At 44.1% G+C, this 25,514-nt stretch overlaps 2 protein-coding genes across 2 annotated transcripts in view; both read right to left on the bottom strand.

Annotated features, from left to right (window-relative positions):
* ANAPC7 (anaphase promoting complex subunit 7) overlaps window positions 1–8,247 on the bottom strand; it is a 32,637-nt gene extending 24,390 nt beyond the window's left edge. Inside the window, exon 1 of the mRNA XM_030218255.1 lies at window positions 7,874–8,247. Within this exon, the coding sequence (XP_030074115.1) occupies window positions 7,874–8,136 (263 nt within the window). The 5' untranslated portion in view covers window positions 8,137–8,247. The remainder of the gene's footprint in view (window positions 1–7,873) is intronic.
* Window positions 8,248–15,837: 7,590 nt separating this feature from the next.
* On the bottom strand, window positions 15,838–24,976 carry ARPC3 (actin related protein 2/3 complex subunit 3). The gene is made up of 7 exons (XM_030219435.1): window positions 24,857–24,976; window positions 22,419–22,518; window positions 20,989–21,065; window positions 19,769–19,837; window positions 19,101–19,227; window positions 17,187–17,281; window positions 15,838–16,300 (listed from the first exon to the last, which is right to left on the bottom strand). Exons 1-7 carry the CDS (start codon window positions 24,860–24,862, stop codon window positions 16,238–16,240), a joined length of 537 nt encoding a protein of 178 aa, XP_030075295.1. The 5' UTR covers window positions 24,863–24,976; the 3' UTR covers window positions 15,838–16,237.
* Between the last annotated feature and the right edge of the window lie 538 nt (window positions 24,977–25,514).

Here is a 25,514-nt window from a genome sequence, read left to right as displayed (position 1 = left end):
TGAGAGGAGACTGTCTTATCACCAATAGCAAAGGTTCCAAAGCCAAATTAAATAATAATGGAGAAAGGGGACAGCCTTGGAATGTGCCACAATGTATCATAAACAAGTACCTTGGAAATAGGATTCCAGTAAAGAGCTTCGATCTAATCTATAAATGTTTGACCAAAGCCAAACCAACCCAGAACATACAACAGGAAAGGCCATTCAACGTAATCAAAAGCTTTTTCAGCATCTAACGCAACCTACTACAGGCTCTAGGATGGTCTTAGCTATATGATTGATAGAATGAAAAAGTCTTAGATTATTGCCAATATATCTATTTTTCATAAAGCCTAGTTGATCAAGATTTATCAGTTGGCCTATAACTTTATTCAATCTCTCAGGGAGAATTTTAGCCAAGATTTTGTAACGTAGGTTTAAAAGAGAAACAGACCTCTAATTTTGGACTTTACAGGGATCTTTACCAGGTTTAAGAATAATTATGATTGTGGCCTCCGTAAACCTGCGTTGTTTTTCAGGATTCTCTCGGAAGAAATTAAAATAATTCACGAGATGAGGAGTTAACAGAATGCTAAAGCTTTTTTAGAATTCTGTGGTGATGCCATCAGGGCCTGGAGCTTTGTTTGCGGCAAGGGAAGTAATGGCGGAAAGTAATTTTTTTTCAGAGATGGGCGAGTCCAGATTTTTCTTGGTGAGATTAGAGATTGTGGGATGTGAAACTTGGAGATGTCATGAGCAGAACCTCTAGCCTCGGATGTAAAGAGAGGAATAGAAATGTTCAAAAAGAGCAGCTTTATCTTTCTCAGAACTAACAATTTGACCCTGCTCATTTTGCAAAGTAGATATATGTTTTTTTTTTCCTTTTAAAAACTTTGCCAATAATTTACCAACTTTGTTGTTGATTGAATAGTGTCCTGATGCCTGAAAGGTCATTTTTGGCTTTTTTTTTAGAAACAATGGAATTAAATTCATATTTTGCTTTTAGGATTTGATGATAGGTGGATGAATTAGAGTTAATCTTATGATGAACTTCTAATTTTTTTGATATCAAGTTCAAGAGCACATTCTTTTGCAAGGCTTTGCTTGGTATTCCAAGCTTGGATACTTATAAGTTCCCCACGTAGTGAATCCTTATAAGCCTCCCAAATAGTGGATGAGGTGAGACCAGGAGAGTTATTTTGGAGGAAAAAGGCTTTAGTGAAGTCTGAAATCTTGTGAATACAGGTTCCATCATTAAGAATAGCATTATTTAACCTCCAAGAGGGGGATGAATGTGACATAACCTGACAGAGTAAATGAAGTGAGACGGCAGCATGATCAGATAAATATATAGGGTGTATACTGGATGAGGATATTAAAGAAGAAAGAGATTTGGAAATTAGAAAGTAGTCTAGTCTAACATATGTGCCCCCCCCCCCCCCCCGCCCGGTCCTTTTAATTATGTTTTTATTTTATTTTGGTCCAATGTATTAAATAGTTGGGGGAGGGGGAATACAGATTTCACACCCTCATCTTTTGTGCAGTTTGATGCTTCAGGGACTTAAGAGATCAGGCCCCTGTAGCCTTGGAGATTATAAATTGCTCTTTTCGGGAGATGAGCAACGAGGCTGGAATGTTTTAAAAGAGAGGATAGAGGTAGGGTGGGAAAATGTCATTTAGAAGTTAATTCGGGAGATTAGGGGGGTAGAGTTTGTACAATAGTTTGTGCCAATTGGATTGTCTCTCATAAATTCTTACGATTTACAATATTATTGAATAACAGAATTAAGGGATTAGGGATAGAGACAAGAATGACAATTTAAAAACTTTGATGACGGGCCTTTTTACTTATACCTATTGAATGTTTTTGATATTTAAATATGTATCTGTTCTATGGCAATTGCGCTGTTTATGTCTTGTCATCAATAAAAACTGCTAAAACTAAAATATAGATGCTAGGATGTAAAATACTAAATAATAAGCAAATAACTGCTCTTCAATACAATGAACTTTTTTTTTTAATTATCAAGCCTGTTCTATGCAGCAACATTGACTTCCAGATTGATCTCTGTCAGCATGCTACATGGTTCTCTCCCTGTTGAGACAGACTGGGCTGATACTGGCTAGCCTAGGGAGCATGTGAGCAAATTGAGGGGAGGCTATTCTCCCCCCCCCCCCCCCCCAGGTTCTTTCACAGCTGCAGACAACACTTAACTGTAATCAGAAAACACCTTTAAGAATTGCTCTCCACATATACGGGACTTTCACTTTTACATAAGTTGAGTAAAAGAAAACCTATAATGCACAGACAAAAAAGTACATAAAATGGGATTACTTCTGCTGTCTAGGTATGCTGTTTAGGGGGCAGGAAAGAGGGGAAGGTGACAATCAATAGAGAAAAATAAATAAAAACTATGGATGACAAAATTAGATAGAAAAGATTAGTCCCTGCATAGTGTTGTGCTACAGCACAATTATGCAACTCTATGAATGAATGAAAAAAATTTTTCCCTGGTGTTTTTACTCAAGATCCCCTGATATATTACGAATTACACTTAGTGCTGATTCTGGATCATGCATGCTGCCTCTAAGGTATGAAACCATTGTCTCCTCTCCATTCTGTGCGAGAATACTACTCCCTAAGTCAGGAGAATTAAACTGCAATCCTTTAGGGCCTCAAAAAATACGTAACAGTATATGCAAATATATCCCAAAAACATTCACTAGAGACACCCTGAAAAGGTGGCTAGTTTGCATCCCTCCAAGCCTGCGGTTTGATGCTCATGCCTAAGCTACAAGAACACTACCATGATATATAATACCCCTGGCTTACCCTCCAGAATAAAAAGGCACAAGCTATTTATGGAAAGAATGGTCAATATAGGTTGATGGTGGAAGCAACCGTACAAGTAGTAAGAGAATTCAGGAAAGCCAGGAAGACGCACAGAGTATATATCCAAAACTGGAGATCAAATAGGCTGCGAATTATTGTATCGGGTACTGCCAAAGAGTCAGAGTAAAATACAGATCCTACGAACCCCGCAGATCTTACGGATCTTTTCCTTACCAACAAGTTTTGCTGACCTTAGCTGCCATCATTCTCTAAGTGCAATTAAATAGATTTGCTGCTATTTATTGCTAGAAAACTTTAAGTCTACTGATACAGCCGACCAAGCCTCAAGAAAGATCTGCTACCATGTTTAACTCCTCACTTTACTGTGCGGTGGGGGTCCTGTAGAGTTAACAAGGAGGTTTAATAGATGAAGTGATGTCAGAATACTGAAAGCAATTAGGTCTACGTTTCCCCTTCCTTGCGCAGCCGTCATCTCCGTTCACTCAAAACAAAGCAAGCAAACCTATGAGCTGCTGCATCCACCTTGTCGTTCTTTATTGTTGGTATCATTTTTATTTAATCTCACTTATATTTTCAAACATGCCAGCTTGTGCAGCATACAGATGTACACAGAGGAAGTATAATAATGGAATAACTTTTGATAGGTAGAGTAGAAATTCGTTATAAATCTTAATCAGTGGTAGTTGGAGGGACACCCTAGCACGCGTTATATTCGTGCAGAGATTTTTTTTCTCCTGGTAATGGGCCACTAAACCAGACATCATGTTATGAGAATCAGGTGCTCAACATTCAGAGTTTCTATTTATTTATGACATTCATATCCCACATTTAACATGTATTAAGCTGAAACCAGGGAGCATTTGAAAGCTTTATTTTTTTTCCTGTGCCTAGGTGAAGAAAGAAAAATGGTTGTAGGAACTGGTTCCTTGTTTTGAAGAATGCAGTGATATTATGAAAATGCACTTAATATTGTTTATTACTATTATTTACTACTGGTTGATATACAGCAGAAGTTAACCAAGTCAACGTCATGCTTTGTAATGTAATTTTTAATAGCATTTTCTCAGTTATTACCCAAATACAAATAAAAATTATAATGTTAATTATACAACCGTGTCTCCCTCTTATGGTAGTTAGGATATCCTGGTCCTGGAGTTACCCAAGGCAGTCAGAATATTGACAATGAATATTCATGAAAGAGATTTGCAAACAGTGGAGGAGGTGCTTGTTATAAAATGCTTTGACTCCTACTGATCTGTACATCTGTTGTGTTATTTGGTGGGTGGAAACAGGTGGGCTTATAGGGAGGGAGGGGAAGGGTTATTGGGGTATGTTCTCTGTAAACGTTTTTATTGTGCCATGTTGGATGGTTTACTGTTTTTTCTTGTTCTGTATGAAGCTTATCAACAACATGTTTTGCTTTTAATAAAGATGATTAAAACATAAAAAATACGTTTTGGATGTTACTGAATTCTATTATTCTGTCTCACTGTATTTCCAGTTTTGGCACAGTATAAGTCATCACAAGGACAAAATGTAAGAAAACCAATGGACTGCATTAGGAGCTTATAGCCCATTTAGTTATGTTTCAAGAAATGAGATATCTGATTGACAGAAAATATGTTTATTATTTTGACTTATAAACCACTTGTCCCTGAAACATGCTCAAACAACAGAATAATCCATTTGTGTATCTAAAAGGTAAACGTCTAAAAAACAGATGAAGATGTGATTCCATGTGCCCCAATGAAAGGAGAGTTTAATTCTACTTCCATTTAATAATTTCAATATATTCCATCATCTTTATAACACCAGGCTTCCCAAGGCAGATATTCAATTGTTGTTTCATGATATTTATAGCTACACTAGTGGAACCATGCCCGTTTCGTCCAAAATGAAACGGGCCCTAGGAAGGCTCTCGTCTAAGCGATTTTTCCTCTCTCATCTGCCCTCCCCTCCATGTCCAGTGATTCTTCCCTCCCCTCCCATGTCCCACAATTCTGACCTCCCCTCCATGTCCAGCGATTCTCCTCTTCCCTGCCCTCCCGGCTGTGTCCCGCGATTGTCTCCTCTCCCCCCCATCCCATGATTCTCCTCTGCCCTCCCCTCCATGTCCAGCGATTGTCCTGTGCCCTGCCCTCCCATCCATGTCCCACGATTCTGCCCTCCCCGGCGATTCTCCTCTGCCCTGCCCTCCCATCCGTGTCCCGTGATTCTCTCCGCTCCTCCCATCCCATCCATCAATTCTCCTCTGCCATGCCCTCCCCTCCATGTCCCGCGATTCTGTCCTCCCCTCCATGTCCAGCGATTGTCCGGTGCCCTGCCCTCCCCTCCGTGTCCCGCGATTCTGCCCTCCCCTCCATGTCCAGCGATTCTCCTCTTCCCTGCCCTCCCATCCGTGTCCCGCGATTCTCTCCTCTCATCCAATGATTCTCCTCTGCCCTCCCCTCCATGTCCAGCGATTGTCCTGTGCCCTGCCCTCCCATCCATGTCCCACGATTCTCCTCTGCCCTGTCCTCCCATCCATGTCCCGTGATTCTCTCCGCTCCTCCCATCCATCAATTCTCCTCTGCCCTGCCTTCCCCTCCATGTCCAGCGATTGTCCAGTGCCTGCCCTCCCATCTGTGTCCCGCGATTCTCTCCTCCCATCCCATCCATGTCCATCGAGTCTCCTCTGCCCTGCCCTCCCTCGATGTCCCGCAATTCTGTCCTCCCCTCCAGCGCAGCGTTCCGTTGCCTACTTGCCTTCAGTTGCTTTTGTTCCGAACATCCTGACATCAGCTCACCTCCAGCGTTCCTTTCCCTCTCACTGTTCCACCCTCTGACATCATTACGTCTTTACACAAGGGTGGGACAGTGAGAGGGAAAGGAACGCTGGAGGCTTGCTGACATCAGGATGTTACAAGCTCAGCCAGCCAGCGAACGTTGGAAGTACTCTTATTCCTTTTATCTGTCACATTCTCAACCTCTCACTTTCCACTGCGACTGTCCCTGCTTCCTTTAAACATGCTGTGGTCACACCTCTCCTTAAGAAGCCTTCACTTGACCCTACTTGTCCCTCTAATTACCGACCCATCTCCCTCCTTCCTTTTCTCTCCAAATTACTTGAGCGTGCTGTTCACCGCCGCTGCCTTGATTTTCTCTCCTCACATGCTATTCTTGACCCATTACAATCTGGTTTTCGCCCTCTCCACTCAACTGAAACTGCGCTTACTAAAGTCTCCAATGACCTATTACTGGCTAAATCCAGAGGTCAATATTCCATCCTCATTCTTCTTGATCTTTCCGCTGCTTTTGACACTGTCGATCACAGCATACTTCTCGATACCCTGTCCTCACTTGGATTCCAGGGCTCTGTCCTTTCCTGGTTCTCTTCCTACCTCTCCCTCCGCACCTTTAGTGTTCACTCTGGTGGATCCTCTTCTACTTCTATCCCTCTGCCTGTCGGTGTACCTCAGGGTTCTGTTCTTGGTCCCCTCCTCTTTTCTATCTACACTTCTTCCCTTGGTTCATTAATCTCATCCCATGGCTTTTCCTACCACCTCTATGCTGATGACTCCCAAATCTACCTTTCTACCCCTGATATCTCACCTTGCATCCAAACCAAAGTTTCAGCGTGCTTGTCTGACATTGCTGCCTGGATGTCTCAACGCCACCTGAAATTAAATATGACCAAAACCGAGCTTCTCATTTTGCCCCCCAAACCCACCTCCCCGCTCCCCCCGTTTTCTATTTCTGTTGATGGCTCTCTCATTCTCCCTGTCTCCTCAGCTCGAAACCTTGGGGTCATCTTTGACTCTTCTCTCTCCTTCTCTGCTCATATCCAGCAGACAGCCAAGACCTGTCGTTTCTTTCTTTACAACATCCGTAAAATCCGCCCCTTTCTTTCCGAGCACTCTACCAAAACCCTCATCCACACCCTTGTCACCTCTCGTTTAGACTACTGCAATCTGCTTCTTGCTGGCCTCCCACTTAGTCACCTCTCCCCTCTCCAGTCGGTTCAAAACTCTGCTGCCCGTCTCATCTTCCGCCAGGGTCGCTTTACTCATACTACCCCTCTCCTCAAGACCCTTCACTGGCTCCCTATCCGTTTTCGCATCCTGTTCAAACTTCTTCTACTAACCTATAAATGTATTCACTCTGCTGCTCCCCAGTATCTCTCCACACTCGTCCTTCCCTACACCCCTTCCCGTGCACTCCGCTCCATGGATAAATCCTTCTTATCTGTTCCCTTCTCCACTACTGCCAACTCCAGACTTCGCGCCTTCTATCTCGCTGCACCCTACGCCTGGAATAAACTTCCTGAGCCCCTACGTCTTGCCCCATCCTTGGCCACCTTTAAATCTAGACTGAAAACCCACCTCTTTAACATTGCTTTTGACTCGTAACCACTTGTGACCACTCGCCTCCACCTACCCTCCTCTCTTCCTTCCCGTTCACATTAATTGATTTGATTTGCTTACTTTATTTATTTTTTGTCTATTAGATTGTAAGCTCTTTGAGCAGGGACTGTCTTTCTTCTATGTTTGTACAGCGCTGCGTATGCCTTGTAGCGCTATAGAAATGCTAAATAGTAGTAGTAATAGATAGATATGGGAAGCTTTCAAATAGATTAAAAAGTTATCCCAATAAGTTAAAAAAACAAAACTTTTGTCCTCCACCTTTGAAGGCACTGCCTATCCAATTCAAACAGCTTTAGACTTGTTACAGATGGACCAACAATAAAAAAAAAATAAAAAAACGACAATGTGGATGCAGCAGTTCATAGGTTTGTTTGCTTTGTTTTGAGTGAACGGGGATGACGGCTGCACTGGGGAGGGAAAACCTAGACTATCCTAATTGGCTTCCTGGCTTACAGTGGACAAGATAGGCTCACTTCCACTCGTGTTTATTAAACCTCCTTGACAGTTAAAGCCCCGCGATGAAGCAACCAAGAAGGATCTTAGGCTTTCTGCTTACTATTATATTCTCTCTTTCCTTTTCTATAGGAACAATAGCTCAGAGTGAAACCCCTTCCGAAATTCCCCCCCTCCTACTCACGGGTTGTTGCTGCTCATGGTCAGCAGCAGGCTGCTCAGCAGCCGGACATTAGAGTGCAGACCTGCGGCCGCCATATCCCTCACATGGTCTATCACATTCATCCTGAGAGCCCGACCGGAGGGAGAACAGAGCGCAGCGGCCCTTCTGTCGTTTCCCTCCTCCTCCCCAGCTCGCTGGCAATGATGGCGCTCCGACTCCGAGGGCCTCAAATGAGGACCCCGGCGAGCGGGAGGCGTAGCAGGCACGGTGCCGGAACTGTTCATAAACACACAAAGGGACACCGAGGGTTCCGGCGGTGCCTGCGGCGCTGAGAAACAGAACTGAACGCCAGAGGCCCGCCGCCGCCCGTGAAAAGAACTGTCTGTCAGGCACTGGGCTGATCACCTTATACCCCGCCCCCCTCTTGGTTTTGGAGACAGCTATGTGGCATGCTGGGAGAGCAGAGGGGATGATGGGAAAAGTGGTGCTTTTTACCCAGGGCAGGGGGGGGGGGGTGATGTGGTGGCTACTCAGAAGAATTTACATTTAGCTCTGGCAAGTTAACATTGGAGCATCTTTTCTTGTCCTCGGGGGGATGGCCCATCGCAAAGAGTGAGGTTTATTTATTGCATTTGTATCCCACATTTTCCCACCTCTTTGCAGGCTCAATGTAACATAGTAGATGACGGCAGAAAAAGACCTGCATGGTCCACCCAGTCTGCCCAACAAGATAAACTCATATGTGCTACTTTTTGTGTATACCTTACCTTGATTTGTGCCTGTCCTTTTCAGGGCACAGACCGTGTAAGTCTGCCCAGCACTATCCCCACCACCAGCTCTGCCACCCAATCTCAGCTAAGCTCCTTAGGATCCATTCCTTCTGAACAGGATTCCTTTATGTTTATCCCACGTGTGCTTGAATTCTGTTACCGTTTAGTGTTACAGAAGGATATTGGGTAACATGAAAATGATAAAACATGATATTAGTATAACAAGCAGATATTGTAAGACAATTCCGAATATAAAGTGGAGGAGTTGTGTATGTTCACATTTGTTGATCTTTGTGGTATGCCTTATTAAAGAGATAGATCTTTACCACCAGAACCAGAGAGTTTTAGTTTTTTTTAATTGCAGGCCTAAAGCCATGAATAACACCAGCGCTAGCAGATGTACTTAGGGTTACCATATGGCTCCAGAAAAAGGAAGACACATTGATCCAGTATGAGTTTTGCTTCCATTTTGAAAGCAATGGAAGTAAAACCCAGACTGGCTCAATCTGTCCTCCTTTTTCTGGAGCCATATATGGACTATCCACAAATAGAGAATACAATTATTTTTTTTTCTGTCTTTGTTGACTATTAGAAGGAATGGATCCTCAGAAGCTTAGCGGAGATTGGGTGGCAGAGCTGGTGGTGGTGGGAGGCGGGGCTAGTGCTGGGCAGACTTAGTAGCAGTGGCGTAGCTACGTGGGGCCTGAGGGGGCCGGGGCCCCCGCAGATTCACCCCAGGACCCCCCCTCCCGGCGAACCCGCCGCCGCCTACCTTTACTTTTGCTGGCGGGGGATCCCATTCCCCGCCAGCCGACGTCTTCTCAGTCCTTCCTGCACTTCAATTTGTTTGCTGACGTCTGCACGTAATTATACGTGCAGGACATCAGACTCAGAGAACAGTTCTGTTCTCTGAGTCTGACGTCCTGCACGTACAACGTGCAGGACGTCAGCAAACAAATTGAAGAGCGGGAAGCGACTAAGAAGAAGACGTCGGCTGGCGGGGAATGGGATCCCCCGCCAGCAAAAGTAAAGGTAGGCTGCAGCGGCGGCGGGTTCGCGGCGGGAGGGGGGGCGGCAATGTCGGCGGTGGGGGGGGCGGCGCCGGGGGGAGGGCTAAAATGTGCCCCCTCCCCCCGGGCTCGGACCCCTCTCCCACGGAAGGCTGGCTACGCCCCTGCTTAGTAGTAGTGTGCCCTGAAAATGGCAGCTACAAATCAAAGTCAGGTATACACATAAAGTAGCACATATGAGTTTATCTTGTTGGGCAGACTGGATGGACTGTACAGGTCTTTCTCTGCCATCATCTACTATGTTACTATGTATTAGTCGTATTTTTCTAATTGTGTTGGGCCCCGTTTCTGGTTACTTCGGTGTTCTCTTAACTTTTGTCCACAGCACAGAGAGGGTTCGAAGTACACAACAAAGTCCAAATAGCCACAAGAAAGCACTAAGAGCCTTCAAAATCAGGACAAAGTCTCTTTATTGAAACAATCTTCCAAAGTTGACCTGACACGGGCCGTGTTTCAGCTCACAGCGCCTGCGTCAGGAGTCTTAAAACTTTTAATGTTTAAAAATGTAGTGGCGAGACTTGCTCTTTTGCACAAGTATTAGAGAGGAAAGCAGTCCCTTAATGCTAAATAGATTGTTTGATTAAAGAGACTTTGTCCTGATTTTGAAGGCTCTTAGTGCTTTCTTTTAGCTATTTGCTCTTAACTTTTGTGGCAGGCTTACTTTGTCCATATATTATTTATCCTGGCCAGCATTTTCTCTCTGTGACCCTACCCCTATGCTCTTGCCCTGTTATGCATCACCCCTTTTTGTCCCTACACCCCAGTATCCAGAATTACCTCTCCCTATCTCTCCCCTCCCTCATAGATCCCTGGGAAGAATGGGATATTCTCTAAGGACATGTATTTTATTGATGTATTTTGCTTTGTATGTTTTTTTGTAAATCGCTTTTGTTTAAGCGGTCTATAAATGTGTAAAATAAATAGATTAGCATCAGATGAATTTCTTCTACATTAGAGTAAGGGACTGCTGTATGCATACCCTCCGCTACCTCTCAGAGAGAACACTTTACTGAAACTCAAGCAAGACCAGGGGACTATGATCCTGATTGCCTCTTACTGGCTGAGACAGATCTGGTTTCTTCATCTTCTGGAGTTGTCCTCTGAAGATCTGTGGAGACTGGATATTTTCCAACCCTCATCACGTGGAAGAGGACTCTCTCCTGCATCCCAATCTCAATTCCTGGCCCTCACAGCTTGGTAGTTGAGAGCGTAGAATTTGAATCCTTGGACTTGCCGGAGGGCGTCTCCCACGATTTGCTGGCTTCCAGGAAAGACTCCAATAAAAGGTGTTACTCATTTAAATGGAGGAGATTTGCCATCTGGTGTGAGGGTAAGGCCTTAGATCCCCTCATCTGCCCTATTCAAATCCCCTGCTTGAATACCCCCTGCACCTTTCTGAATCTGGTTTGAAAACCAACTCTATAAGGGTTCATCTAAATGCAATCAGTGCTTATCATCACTGTGTAGTAGGGAGCCTTTCTCTGGACAGCTTCTAGTTGTTCACTTCATGAGAGGGTTTGCTATTGACAAACCTCCAACTGTGTCATAGAATCTCTATGGTGTCCTCACTCTGCTGATGAAAGCTCTTTTTGAGCCACTTGATTCCTGTTATCTGAAGTGTTTGACCTGAAAAGTTGTATTTTTGGTGGTGGTGACTTTAGCTCACAGAGTCAGTGAGCTTCAGGCCCTAGTAACTGATCCACCTTACATTAAGTTTCACCACAATATAGTTCTCCGCACACACCTCAAGTTGCTTCCTAAAGTAGTGTCAGAGTTCCATCTTAATCAGTCAATTGTCCTGCCAATATTTTTCCCAAAACCACATGCTCATCCTGGCAAGAGTGTATACCTTAGACTGCAAACGAGCCTTAGCCTTCGATCTGGAGCAGACTAAAGCCCATAGACAGTCCACCCAGCTTTTTGTGTCTTTTCACCCAAACAGGATGGGAGTAGCCATCAGGAAATGTACCGTTTCCAATTGGCTAGCAGATTGCATCTCCTTTACTAATGCCCAGGTTGGGCTGACTCTGGAAGGTCATATCAAGGCTCATAATGTCAGTAGCCCATTTGAGGTCAGCCTCCCTAGAGGAGATTTGCAAAGCTGTGATGGTCATCTATCCATACATTCACATCTCATTATTGCCTTCAGCAGGATATCCAATACGACAGGCAGTGCTGAAGAATTTATTTGGTGTCTAGAATCCAATTCCAACCCCCCTAGGCCCAGTTTTGTTTAGTGCTTGGTTGAACTGTCACAACTCGTATGTACATATTTTCAGGTTGACTTCTAGGCCTCAACATTTTGCTTCTAGGGCTGTTTTTAGTGAGCCTGGTAGCTAGGGCTTCTCAGCTGTGAAAATACAAAGGCCTTCTTGTCCTCGGAGAAAGTGAAGTAACTCAGCTGTAGCAGGTGTTCTCCAAGTACAGCAGACCAAATATTCTCACATACCCTCCCACCTCTCCTTGGAGCCGAGTTCTTTAGCTATTGTATATGACCCACACTTGCCCAGTGGGACACTACTAGAAAGTTCTTAATCTCACTAGTCAGTGTCTGCTCCGGCCTGCTACCGGTAACTTTGTTTTATATACAGGTACTGATTTTGTATCTGGGGCAATGGAGGGTTAAGTGACTTGCCCAGAGCCACAAGGAACTGCAGTGGGAATCAAACTCGCTTCCCCTGGTTCTTAGGTCGCTGCACTAACCATTAGGCTACCCCTTCACTCCCTATTCCCCCCACTCCCTGTGGAGGAATGGCCTAGTGGTTAGGGTGGTGGACTTTGGTCCTGGGGAACTGAGGAACTGAGTTCAATTCCCACTGCAGGCACAGGCAGCTCCTTGTGACTCTGGGCAAGTCACTTAACCCTCCATTGCCCCATATTGAGCCTGCCATGAGTGGGAAAGCGCAGGGTACAAATGTAACAAAAATAAAATAGATACTATTGGAGATTCTACATGGAATGTTGCTACTATTGGAGATTCTACATGGAATGTTGCTATTCCACTAGCAACATTCCATGTAGAAGGCTGCGCAGGCTTCTGTTTCTGTGAGTCTGACGTCCTGCACGTACTCACAGAAGCAGAAGCCTGCGCGGCCACACTGGTGATCCATGTAGAATCTCAAATAGTAGCAACAGTGAAGGAGTGGCCTAGTGGTTAGGGTGGTGGACTTTGGTCCTGAGGAACTGAGTTTGATTCCCGGCACAGGCAGCTCCTTGTGACTCTGGGCAAGTCACTTAACCCTCCATCGCCTGCCGCATTGAGCCTACCATGAGTGGGAAAGCGCGGGGTACAAATGTAACCAAAAAAAAAAATCCCTCCCAATATCCTGCCTCACAGTTCCCTTCCTCTTGTACCGCACCACACTTCCCCTGGGGCCAGTATCTCTCCCTCTCTCTTTCCTGACCTGCTCCCTGGGAATCAAGCATGTGTCCCTCTTTCTTCCCTCTCTTGCTGGGTCCAGCAACTCTCCCTCTTCTTCCTTCCCTCACAGATCCCATGCTTTCTACCCCTCTGGCAATCCTTTAAACTTGCCTTTGCAGCTGGCGGCAGCAGTGTTAAATAACTGCTGAATCCAGCCAGCCAGAATGTTTCCTCTGACATGTCAGTGTGCTGCTGCGGCTAGGAAAGCAAACAGAATGTTGGGTATTAGGAAAGGTATGGAAAACAGGTGTGAGGATGTTATAATGCCGTCATATCGCTCCATAGTGCGACCGCACCTTGAGTATTGTGTTCAATTCTGGTCGCCGCATCTCAAGAAAGATATAGTAGAATTGGAAAAGGTGCAGCGAAGGGCGACTAAAATGATAGCGGGGATGGGACGACTTCCCTATGAAGAAAGACTAAGGAGGCTAGGGCTATTCAGCTTGGAGAAGAGACGGCTGAGGGGAGACATGATAGAGGTATATAAAATAATGAGTGGAGTGGAACAGGTGGATGTGAAGCGTCTGTTCACGCTTTCCAAAAATACTAGGACTAGGGGGCATGCGATGAAACTACAGTGTAGTACATTTAAAACAAATCGGAGAAAATGTTTCTTCACCCAACGCATAATTAAACTCTGGAATTCATTGCCGGAGAAAGTGGTGAAGGCGGTTAGCTTGGCAGAGTTTAAAAAGGGGTTGGACGGTTTCCTAAAGGACAAGTCCATAAACCACTACTAAACGGACTTGGAAAAATCCACAATTCCAGGAATAACATGTACAGAATGTTTGTACATTTGGGAAGCTTGCCAGGTGCCCGTGGCCTGGATTGGCCACTGTCGTGAACAGGATGCTGGGCTCGATGGACCCTTGGTCTTTTCCCAGTGTGGCATTACTTATGTCCTCTACTTGGCTCACTTTTATTACATAGAGCAGTGATTTAACCTATTGTGATGTCATAGTGGCTCATTCCACCAGTAAGAGCCAACCTCATTAGTGATGTCACAATGGCTTGATTGTATAGAATGTTTGTACATTTGGGAAGCTTGCCAGGTGCCCTTGGCCTGGATTGGCCGCTGTCGTGGACAGGATGCTGGGCTCGATGGACCCTTGGTCTTTTCCCAGTGTGGCATTACTTATGTCCCACCCCACTTAGCAACAGGGGCGACAAACATCTAGTAGTGCTATAGAAATGATTAGTAGGCCTTGAGGTGGCTGGAGGCAGCGAGTATTTAGCACTGCCAGCAACAAAGGACTGGAGGGGGGAAGATGCTGGAAAGAGCCTGCACCTAGGAAAAAAAGTCATCCTCACATATACATGAAAGAGGGCCCTGGCATGTGAGCTGGAGAACAGGACTGAATGTGTGTGTGTGACTTGGGGCAGATCTTTCATTGCCTCAGACATACCAAGATCGCAGGGAGCCACAGTAGGATTTAAACTCTGGCTTCCCTGCTCGCCTCTTCTTAGAATGCACTTAAAAAGCGAGCATAAATTCCAATTATTGACAATTGGTTAGCCAATAATCACTAATTGCCTCGTACTCAATTAAGTAGCACATGTAAATTGGCCGCATGCCCAGTTTAACATGTGCTCTTTGCCATGTCTTATACAGAATCCGGTCCATAGTGCTTTCCCTTAGTTAGAACATTTTTCATGACTATCTCAGAATTACTTATACGTCAAGTTTATTTTTTTTTATGTGTTTATCAATATTTGATATTTGCTGGAGCGTTACTTGGTTTGATGTTTTTATTAAGGCACATCAAATCCACAGTAACTTTCCTGTGCAACAAATATTTAGCAGTTGATTTTAAAGTCTTTTCTTTTTCATGTAGGTTAACAATTGACAATTTGAAACTGTAGAAGTTAGATGCTATTCCTACCACTGGCAGCATCCTCAAAGATCAGTTTGAAGATATTTCTGTTAACCTACAATTGACTGTGTGTCATCTGCTTTACAAGTTTTTTTTGCATCAAAGATCAATAGACCCCTGACACAGACCGTTACAGCCGAAACACGTCACTTGTCAGGTTGTTTTTATTGACTTGAATAAAGACCTTGTTTAGAAAGACACCCACTGAGAGAGGACCTTTTTGGATCCACTGTTTGTACCTTTTGTCTTTGTTTCTCCTGTGGAGAGATCACCTTCTGTGGGTGTTTACTTGAGTTTTGAAACCAACACTAAGCTGTGAAATCTGGCTGAACAGAGCTTGAGGCATTTTTGTAATGGCAAGGGGGAGGGGGCAGGAGGTACCTCCCTTCGTGATTCTCAAATACAGTCCTAAAGTCCCACAGACGAGTCTGGTGCTCAGGATACCAAAATCCAAAATATAGAACAGGAAAAGTTCTCTACGATGACGAATCACAGAAGGCAAAAGTAGAGACTAATAGACGATTCACCACTAGAGACGTGAGTCCAACAGTCTCTGATATAATAAAGACTGTTGGACTCACGTCTCTAGTGGTGAATCGTCTATTAGTCTCTACTTTTGCCTTCTGTGGTGCTCAGGATAAGCATGATATGAGACCAGTTTTGTTCCAACACATCTGAAAATTATTTGTGGTGATTTTGAGAACTGTATTGGGGATACTGAATTTGAAAACCCCTCCCCCCATCTAGAACCTTGTATCACATGTGCCACAGTGGAAGTGAAGCATGGCCCTTCTTATAACAGATGGAATTTAAGATACACTGACAACCCACTGAACCAAGTTCTTATCACTTAAGTCATGTTTTTTTTATTTATTAAAATAAAGGAAGAGTTCAAACATTCAGCAATACATCATACATTTCCTGCAAAATAGAGGTACTCCAGCCAGTGTGGTACCTGCTCATTCCTGAAGTATTTTCTAGAAATTCAACAATAATCTTAGCTAGCTACTCTGACAGAAAACTCAACATATAGGTTAGATACATAACGTAGAACTGATTTAATTTTTTTCCTTTTTTAATTAAGCACCAGCTTAACATGGTTTTGCACAAAGACCAAAGCGATCTTTTACCCTTATTTCCCCTCAAGAAGAGGTCCAAAGGTAACGGGTTCCTCATATGAAACAAATGCAAAAACTATCCATCATTTTTCAAGCGTCCGGTGTGCTTCTCTTCCTGCTGCACCCAGAGGGTCACTGGCCAGGTCCAGAGAGTGATTTGTTCATGAACTGCCTCTTCACAAAGCAGGTCCACCACTAGCAAAGAGATCACAGTCAACACTGAGCACACATTGCATTCCCAAACCAACACACGTGCTTTTAACATGTTAAGTACACTGCTCTGCATTGTGGCAGAAACACCTGGGTCGTCTTCTGGCCAGCATCCACGCCGCGTAGCTGGGACACATACGGACAGAACAGTGACAACCCCAAAGTGGATCAGAGGACTACACTTGCGAGCTATCTCCCAGGGAACAGTGAGTGCAAGGTTTTCACCAAGATGTTATCTTAAAAATGAGTGGATGCACAGATATTATTGTATGTTTAACAAGAACCACCGGACACGCAAAGAGCTGAGAAAAGATATTCCTTTTTTTTTTTTTACTGAAGGCCAGACGTAAAAAAAAAAACTCAGAAATTGCAGTAGAGAACTGAAAATAATGAACTTTTTTTTCATGAGCTTAGATTATGGTAACTACAGGAAGACTAAGAGGCCCTTTTACTAAAGCACTAACCCCCAGATTGTAAGGGCCTAGGGGCCGTTTTACAAAGGCTCGTTCTGTCTTTTTGAACACCTTGGATTGCTAATCCCAATACTGCCTACAAATTGGTCAATAGTACTGTTGGACTCCCTGGTATAACCAAGACAGGTTTGTTGTATTACTTGTTGCCACCATGGCGGGCATTTTCGGTGGGGGAAGGGGTACTGATGGGATGTGTGCTCACGGATGATGTATTTGTGCATTTTGTGTTAACTTTGAATCTTGTTAAATACCAATAAATATATTTCAACATAAAACAACTGTAAAATGCTTTGAGAGGTTGTATGGTTCCTGTGTGGTTTTCTGTAGGGGTTGCAGACATTGCCTGAGTCCTGCTGCGCCCGAGAAATGTACGATGCATGAAACAGGCTTGTACTTACCTTGCTGGGTTTGTCACTCTGGGGATCGAATACTTTCTCACACAGCCTGAGGCCAGTCTCCTGTCTGAGCTGCTGTAAGTATGCCCGCATCACTTCTGTGAGAGACAAAAACGGAGACCAAGCATCACCTGTACTGCATATTCAAAAGGTGCTACACGATTTACATACATGCACTGGAAAAAAATTTTCACTGTGCATATCCTCAGCCCTCCCAGGTCATGTAAATCTCAGCACAATCTGAGAGGTGCCTTTAAGAAAAGCAAAATAGTATATATCACTGTGATCTGTTTTCAGTAAGGCGCTTTTGCTTCTGCTATTGTATTAACATACATGGCTCTTCATTTTCAAAGCACATAGACTTACAAAGTTATAAAGTAACCTATTTAACTTTCTAAAATATGTGCTTTGAAAATAAGCCTCATGGTGTCTGTTTTAAGGAACTAGTGCTTTATAACATGCTTGAGGCATGATTACCGCATTCGCTTATACCCCAGTGTTTTACGGATCAACACAACGGTCTTTCTAAAGACCATTTTGAAATTATTGCTTCAAGATTTCTATTTTCCAGTTGAGGCACAAGATCATTTCATACCAACAGTTCATGAGTTTTGTAATCAATCAAGGTTATAAGACTCCTGATGCAGGCCACCTAGGCCGAAACACAACATTGTGTCGAGTCCCCTTTTAAAAAAATATATTAATAAATTTTGTTTGTTAAAATTTTGTTTGGCTGTACTTAATAGGCTAGGACCGATATAATGAAGTTATAAGCCCCTCGTGCAAGCGACTAAGAATTGGATAAGGTTTGACGAGAGTGTCAATAGGAAGTATGAAGCTCAAATCCAGAGGTTGTTGTTTTTCATTTTCCTGGGGGGGGGGGGGGGGGGGGGGGGGGGAGGGGGGAGAGGGCAAATGTTAAAAAAGTGATGGGATAGACATGTTGTAAGATATGTGCTGCTATAGAAATATCGGTAAGGATATAAATTGTAAGCATTTAATATGTTTGAATTGAAGTATGTCCATCAATAAAAACCGTTTATACATAAAATTTTGTTTGGCTCTAGTCTTTGGATAAGCCTGGTACACATTCCCACTCCTACTTTTTGCTTGCTACTCCGTGGGATCTACCGAGTTCTACACGTACGTGGATTCTCTCTAAATATTCAGTTGCTAAAATGTACACATGATATATCTAACTGGGCTATACAGACACATGAATAAGTGAGACATCTAATGGAATATATATATATATATAACTAGTGGAAATATGCCCGTTTCCTCAACAATGAAATGGGCCCTAGGAAGGCTGTCATGTAAGCTTTTTTTTTTTTTTCTCTCTCTCCCCTGCCCTCTCCTCCATGTCCAACAATTCTTCCCTCCCCTCCATGTCCAGCGATTCTCCTCTTCCCTGCCCTCTCATCCGTGTCCCGCGATTCTCTCCTCTACTGTCCTCCCATCCCATCCATGTCCATCAATTCTCTGCCCTTCCCTTCTCTTCCTCCCCCCCTTCCCTTGATGTTCTGTAATTCTCTCCTCCCCTCGATTTGTACCTGAACTTTCTCTGGCTGGCTGGCGCTGGCTTCCGTTCCACTCGTAACATCCCTCCTGACGTCATTACGTCTTGACGCGAGGGCAGGACAGTGAGGGGGAATGGAACGCTGGAGGCTGGCTGACGTCAGGAGATGTTACGAACCCAGGCAGCCAGACATGGAACATTGGAGGTGCAAATTATTATATAGGATGTGAAACAGTCTAATTTATACTCTGCCCATCATGTTGAATATCAGCCTTATCGTGACTTTTCCAGTCCTGATGAGCAGGTACGTTAAGTGAGGTGGCATTTAGTAAACCCAAGCTACTGCAGTTGTGTTATTAGCTGTGTGTACGAAAGCTGCCAAAGGCTGAGCCACTTACCATCTTCCTGTTTGCTGGCAGGCTTTGCATACATGGCATTGAGCGGGAAGCCTGGCTCTCCAGGGATCGGGAAGTTTGTGATTCCTAGAGTGTACATTTCTTTCTCTCCTTGGCCTCTGGAATTGCACTGAGGAACACATAACCGACACATAACTGTCTTTTCCCCCCCAACTAAAAAAACCCCGAAAGAATAGCCAAAAGCCAACTCCAGTTCCCCCTTATTTTGCTCTTGATTCAAATGTGGGAAGGATCTCTACCGTATTTACATCAGATTAGGAAAAAGGACTGAAAACGTTGAAGAGAATAACTAGAGTGAAGGGATGGAAGTTAATTTATAAGGAAAGAAACATGAGTCCAGTAGATTACAAGAAAACCCAAAATGGGTCATCTCCATAGCCAACTGAAAGGCCACCTATGGCTATATAATGTTATATGCTCTTAAAATAACCTGCCATTTTTGTTGGCATAGGACTGGAAGGAAAACCCCCTCATGCGTAAACCCCCTGGAATCACTCACCAGGGTCTGGCAGTGCAGTGGCCCACATACCTGAGACAGGACAGCCAAACAGCCTGGCTCCAGGGACCCTCCCTGATGCAAATATCTTCCTTACCTTAACTAACGCCTTTCTGAATAACGCTCAAAGTGCAAAAAAACAGTAAAGACTTACCTTCTGCAATTTCTTTAGGCACTCAGAGATGTAGAGGGTTATGTAGATCAGAGTTCTATCAGCCTCATTCTGCAAGACAAAGGTAACATAAGCCCAGGATTCACAACCCAAAAGATACAGTTACACATCAGCTAAAAGCTTAAACAGCACTTATGCAGTTCTACCAACAAACACTAACAATGCCAGCAAAAGCTGTATTTTATTACAACAATTCTAAGTTGAAAATATACTTCCCCACCCCCACCTCGTGGTCTGTACAAAAAAGTCCATTATACAGTGACCTCAAATGCAATACTCAAGCTACCCAATCCCTCTAGGGGCTGCTAGAAAGACAAAATATAGTATTCTGAGGTTTGGAGAAGAGACACCCTGTGCAGCCAGAGAACAGGACACCAAACCACACAGACTTTGAATAAGAGACACCCTGGGCAGGACACCAGGTCACAGACTTTGAATAAGAGACACCTTCATCCCTGGGCAGGCGGAGGGCAGGACACCAAACCACACAGACTTCAAATAAGAGACACCCCGATCCCTAGGCAGCCCTCCAGGAATAAGAAGAGATGCTGCTAGCAAGTTACATTCTGAAACAGACACAACAAATCTTTTCAAAGTCAAGCACAAGGGAATAAATTCAATATAGGTGCCAAAAAAATGAGTACTAAGCTAGTATTTTATAACAGCAGAGTTGCGCACCAAATCTGTTCTAGAATACTAGTGTAAGTCCACAGTTACACATCAAACTTTAGGTGCGACTTCACCATTGGCGAAAATGGTGGCACCTAATTGTGGCAGTTGGGCGAGTAAATGTAACTATTCTATAAAGCATGTGCAAGAATAGTCAGAACAACCTGACCTGCCCATGCCCCACCCATGTCAATGCTCCCTTTGCATTAGTGTACGAGAGAAGTTAATTAAGCACACTGTTTACAGTCTGTTACACCCCCAATTAGTACCAGTTTACAAAAATTACTGGATGCCATCACCAGTTACTTCCCAAATTAGTAATAGGGCCTATTCTATAACTGCGCCCAATTGTACAACTGACTTTGGCTGTCATTTCTAGAACTGAGGGGCTAATGATCACTTGAGGTCCTGGGAAGCGCTCGATAGTACAAGTACACAATTCCAACTGGCTGAAATCATGGCAGACTCGGATGATATGCACTATCTTTCTTGTATTGAAAAGCAGCAGTGCTTAGGAGTCTTGCAAAGCTCACCTTAATTTCATAATTTTTGAAGAAGACGTTGGCTTTGAAGTAGTAGATGGCTTCTTCGATAATATCCATATCTTTAGCTAAAAAAAGGGAGGAAAAACTGAGTGAAGAAAGAATTTTCAGCAACAGGGCCTATTTAGAATATCAGCGTCTGCATATTTGCACTGAGCGATCAAATGAGACAACAGTCTTGGGTTCCCCCGTCAAAGGCAGCCCAAGCCTACTTCAAGCTGAAAGAGGCAGCACAGTCTGCTGTACAGGCCAACTGACTTTCGGTTTTGGTGCTAAATAGAAATAAATCAAAACACAGAAAAGAAAATAAGATGATACCTTTTTTATTGGACTAATTTAATACCTTTTTTTGATTAGCTTTCAAAGGAAACCCTTCGTCTTCAGATAAGAAACGGTTATGGTGCTGAAACTGGCCTAATAGCCTTTCAGCCAAAAAGTTATTTTAATAGGCCACGTTTCCAGTTTCGCCCAAAAATGATCAAGTGTTTTCAGTGAAAGCCGAAAATTTGTGCCTTGTTCCATTTGTCTCCCTCCCTCCTGGACCCCAGAGGCCTATCTTACAATCCCTGGTGGTCTAGGGATGTAGCTGAGAAGGGAGCAATCCCCAGTTACTCCTGCCCAATTCAGCTCTGCTCTCAAAATGGCTGCTGCAACTGGGGCATAGCACCTGCCCCAAGTACACCACTAGTCCATCAGGGTTGTAAGGCAGATTGGAGGGGGGGGAGGCTATTCTTTCTATTTTTCTTTTTACTACTGCAATTGCAACTAATGTGGTTATGATCTTGCACAATAGTTTATATGGTAAATACAGTGCTCCAATTAAAATTGGTATCAAAAGCATTTAGCAGGAATTTAAGACGGTAGCATGAAGGGCATTTTTGAACGGATTGATTTATGACCGATGAACTGGTTGATTGAATGGCTGTGGTCCTGAAGCAGCGGAATGTGAAACGGGACCCGTTGACCACAGTTGAATCACGGTCTGGGAGGAGAAAGTCTGCAGTTAGCCGAAGTTAAGTAAAAAAAATTTTGTATAGCTTACTCGACAGAGCGGCTTGGTTACTGAGCATTAAGAAAAAGAACTTTTCAAAAAAATGTTTTAAAATGAGGAGGTTTGCAGAAACGCCTATCATGATGAATTTGTAGCTTTCATCCCATTTATATCCGTGGGAGGGGCTTGTTTTTGAGGCGTTCTCCTCCTTTATTTGAAGAACTCTGACTTACACATTGATAACTGTGTTCTGTATTTATAAGTACAGTGTATGAATGGAACCAGTTTCCTTTTGATATTTTTAGTTTATAGCTCCATATAAAGTGGCATTCAAAAACTTACCTACCTGAGTTGAGGCAGCTTAGCAGTCTTGCCCTTGAAAATAAACAAGCCATTTCAAAAGGTAAGACACGGCTTAACCTGTACTCACTTTCTCTGGGTGCTGGTCCTTTGAACTGGCTTCGAATTGGCAACAAGGCCATATTACCAATTAACTTGGTATCAGGGTCCATGAGGGTGGAGTGGTAAGCCTGCGGAGCAAACACAGAGTTTCAATAGTTTTACTTGTACGCAGACAGTTGAAGCATCATATTCTAATGGTCTGTGTTTATGTAAGTATAATAAATACATTCAAAATGCAGCTCCAGCGGCAAATTTAGCAAACAAAACAAAAAGAAGTGTCCCCCTAACCACAAATCAAACAATATACAAAAAAAAAATAGAAGTAGGGGGTAGACCAACTATATATCTAAACAGCAGGTTTATTCTCACATAAATATTGCCATACCGGGACAGACCAAAGGACCATCAAGCCCACCATCCTGTTTCCAGCAGTGGCCAATCCAGGTCACAAGTACCTGCCAAGATCATTTTATGCTGCTTATAAGCAGTGTATTTTCCCCAAGTCCATCTTAATAATGGTCGATGGACTTTTCCTTTAGGAAGCCATCGAAACCTTTTTTTTAAACCCCGCTATGCTAACTGCTTTTACTACATTCTCTGGCAACGAATTCCAGAGTTTAATTACATGTTGAGTGAAGAAAAATTCTCTCAGATTTGTTTTAAATTTACTACTTTGTAGCTTCATTGCGGGAAAGAACAAGCGATTCACGTCTACCCATTCCACTCCACTCATTATTTTACAGACCTCTATCATATCTCCCCTCAGTCGTCTTTTCTCCAAGCTGAAGAACCCTAGCCGTTTTAGCTTTTCCTCATAGGGAAGTTGTCCCATCCTCTTTATCATTACCACGCCTGCCTCAGGAGTCAATGTCAATTATCTCAGCCACTGGCAATTAACAACACATAAATGGGATTGAGAATCCAATAATACAGCATACAGCTATGCCTGTCCTTGGCTGACACGCAATTATGCTTGAATTTGTTACTGTGACGATACCTTCTTGTGTCTTCACTGAATGCTGTATTATTGGATTCTCAAGCCCATTTATGTGTTATCACCAGTGGCTGAGATAATTGAAATTGACTCCTGAGGCAGGCACGGTAAACGCCGAAACGCAGGACTGCGTCAAGTCTTTTAATCTTTTATGTGAGAATAAACTTGCTGTTTGAATTTAGCAAACACGCAGAAATAAATCAGATTTGCTATTAGGGGTAGCCTGACTATTCGGGCAATTGGGCAGTGACTGAGCAGGGCCCCGAGGCTCTCTCCCTCCCCTTCTGCTGCCACACACTACAGCTTCTCTCCCCCCCACCCTGAAGGGCCCTGGTGGTCTAGTGGCCTCTACTGGGGCAGGAAAGAACACTCTTTCCTGCCCACTGCTGCTATTCAAACCACCGCTGCCATGTTTTAAAAATGGCTGCCGAGACCCACGAGATGTCTTGGCACTTATTTTGAAAACATGGCGGCGCCAGGCAGGAAAGAGTGGGGCAGCGGTAGCAAGGGCAGGGCGGTGGGGGTGGTCCACCCAGGATGCACGCCACTGGAGGGGTGCAGAGAGGCTCCGCTGTTTCCCTGCTCCCTCTGCCCTGGAACAGGTTACCTCCTCTTCCGGGGCAGATGGAGCAGGGAGCCGAGAGCCGTGCGGCTGCTCCCAGCAGCCAAGAATGAACCGGGGGGGGGGGGGGGGGGTGCATCGGCGATCTGCCCAGGTGGCAGCTGACCTAGGATCGTCACTGGAGTGGGGTTCTTTCCTGCCCCAGAAGCCACTAGACTACCAGTGCCTTTCAAGGTAGGAAGGGCTCACCGAGGCTTAGGGACTGTAGTGCACAGGAGGGAACAGCACAAGGTGAGTGGTGGAGTGGCCTAGTGGTTAGGGTGGTAGACTTTGGTCCTGAAGAACTGAGTTCAATTCCCACTTCAGGCACAGGCAGCTCCTTGTGACTCTGGGCAAGTCACTTAACCCTCCATTGCTCCATGTAAGCCGCATTGCGCCTGCCATGAGTGGGAAAGCACGGGGTACAAATGGAACAAAACAAAATAGCAGCCAGGAGGGGGTCCAATGACCATTACTGCCTGGGGGGGGCCCAGATCACTGTCAGTCCACCCCTGCTTCCTATCACAATAAAACTAATAATACCTTTAAGATTTCTGAGTCCCCTTCCGTTTTGCATTTCTTAACCTACCCAGTGGCAACAGATTTGCCCATGTAAGGACATTAGCCATTCAGCTCGGACGATTAAAAGAACGCCACGTTCCTCTTTGGTTCTACATCTAGGCTATACCACAAACCAATTAAAATGCTGCAATTCTTCGTCTGCTCTGCCTCTGTTCAGGCCTGCGATCCTACTTCCTGATTTTCAGTCCCCGACTCCGGTACATTTATCTACGCGCTAACTGCAGCCAGCGACTACTAGAACGCCGCAGCCTGAACGTACAGCAGCACAAAAGGCTAGATAGAACCTTACTGGCATTTTGATCGCTGTGAATTCGCGTCCAAGGGCAGGAAACGAATGTTTCGGCAGAGAAGCAGCCTCGGCACCTCCACCGTCCGTCCCACCCTAAGCAGCTGCAGCAGGAAGTGACTAGTGACTGACGACTCGCCTTGCAGTGCTGCGAACGACCACCAGGCGGCGCTCGAATTCCACTCGCACAGCAACTCGCTGAAAGTTTAATAAAGCTCTTAAATGGTTTTTGGACAATTTCTTCTTTAGATTCCTATTTTATGGTCCAAGGAAGTTTGATTGAGAACAGGGAATGGCACAAGGCTATCTAGCCCATTATATGGTTGAAGCCAAGTACACCCAAAACAATAGCAAACGCTATTGAAAGCAATAGTAAAAGATTATTAGCAATAATGGGCTGCCTATGCGTGGTCCATCTGTAAAAAGTCAAAAGCTGATCGACAGTGCCTTAAAAGGTGGAGGACAAAAGATTTTTTTTTTTAATTATTTTTATTTGACAGCTTTTTAATTTATTTGAAAGGGTCCCATATGTAGATATAAATATGGTGAAATCAAAACTGAATATCACTAAAACAGCTTCAAAAACTATTGTAGCTGCTGGAAACAGAATTAATAAAGGCTGTATTTTGTGCTAATTTTTCTACACAGTACAGTAATACAT

Source organism: Microcaecilia unicolor, chromosome 11 (genome assembly GCF_901765095.1).
Source record: "Microcaecilia unicolor chromosome 11, aMicUni1.1, whole genome shotgun sequence".
NCBI lineage: Eukaryota > Metazoa > Chordata > Amphibia > Gymnophiona > Siphonopidae > Microcaecilia > Microcaecilia unicolor.
The sequence above is the reverse complement of the archived record's forward strand: the minus strand, read 5'-3'. Positions and strand labels throughout refer to the sequence as shown.

Excerpts from the sequence above, each read along its gene's own strand:
- ARPC3 (XM_030219435.1), bottom strand. Across the intron at positions 17,282-19,100 it reads TGCCAGCAAACAGGAAGATG|AAGTGATGCGGGCATACTTA; the intron begins GTAAGTGGCTCA and ends TGTCTCTCACAG. Across the intron at positions 16,301-17,186 it reads AGAGTGACAAACCCAGCAAG|TGGTGGACCTGCTTTGTGAA; the intron begins GTAAGTACAAGC and ends TCTCTTTGCTAG.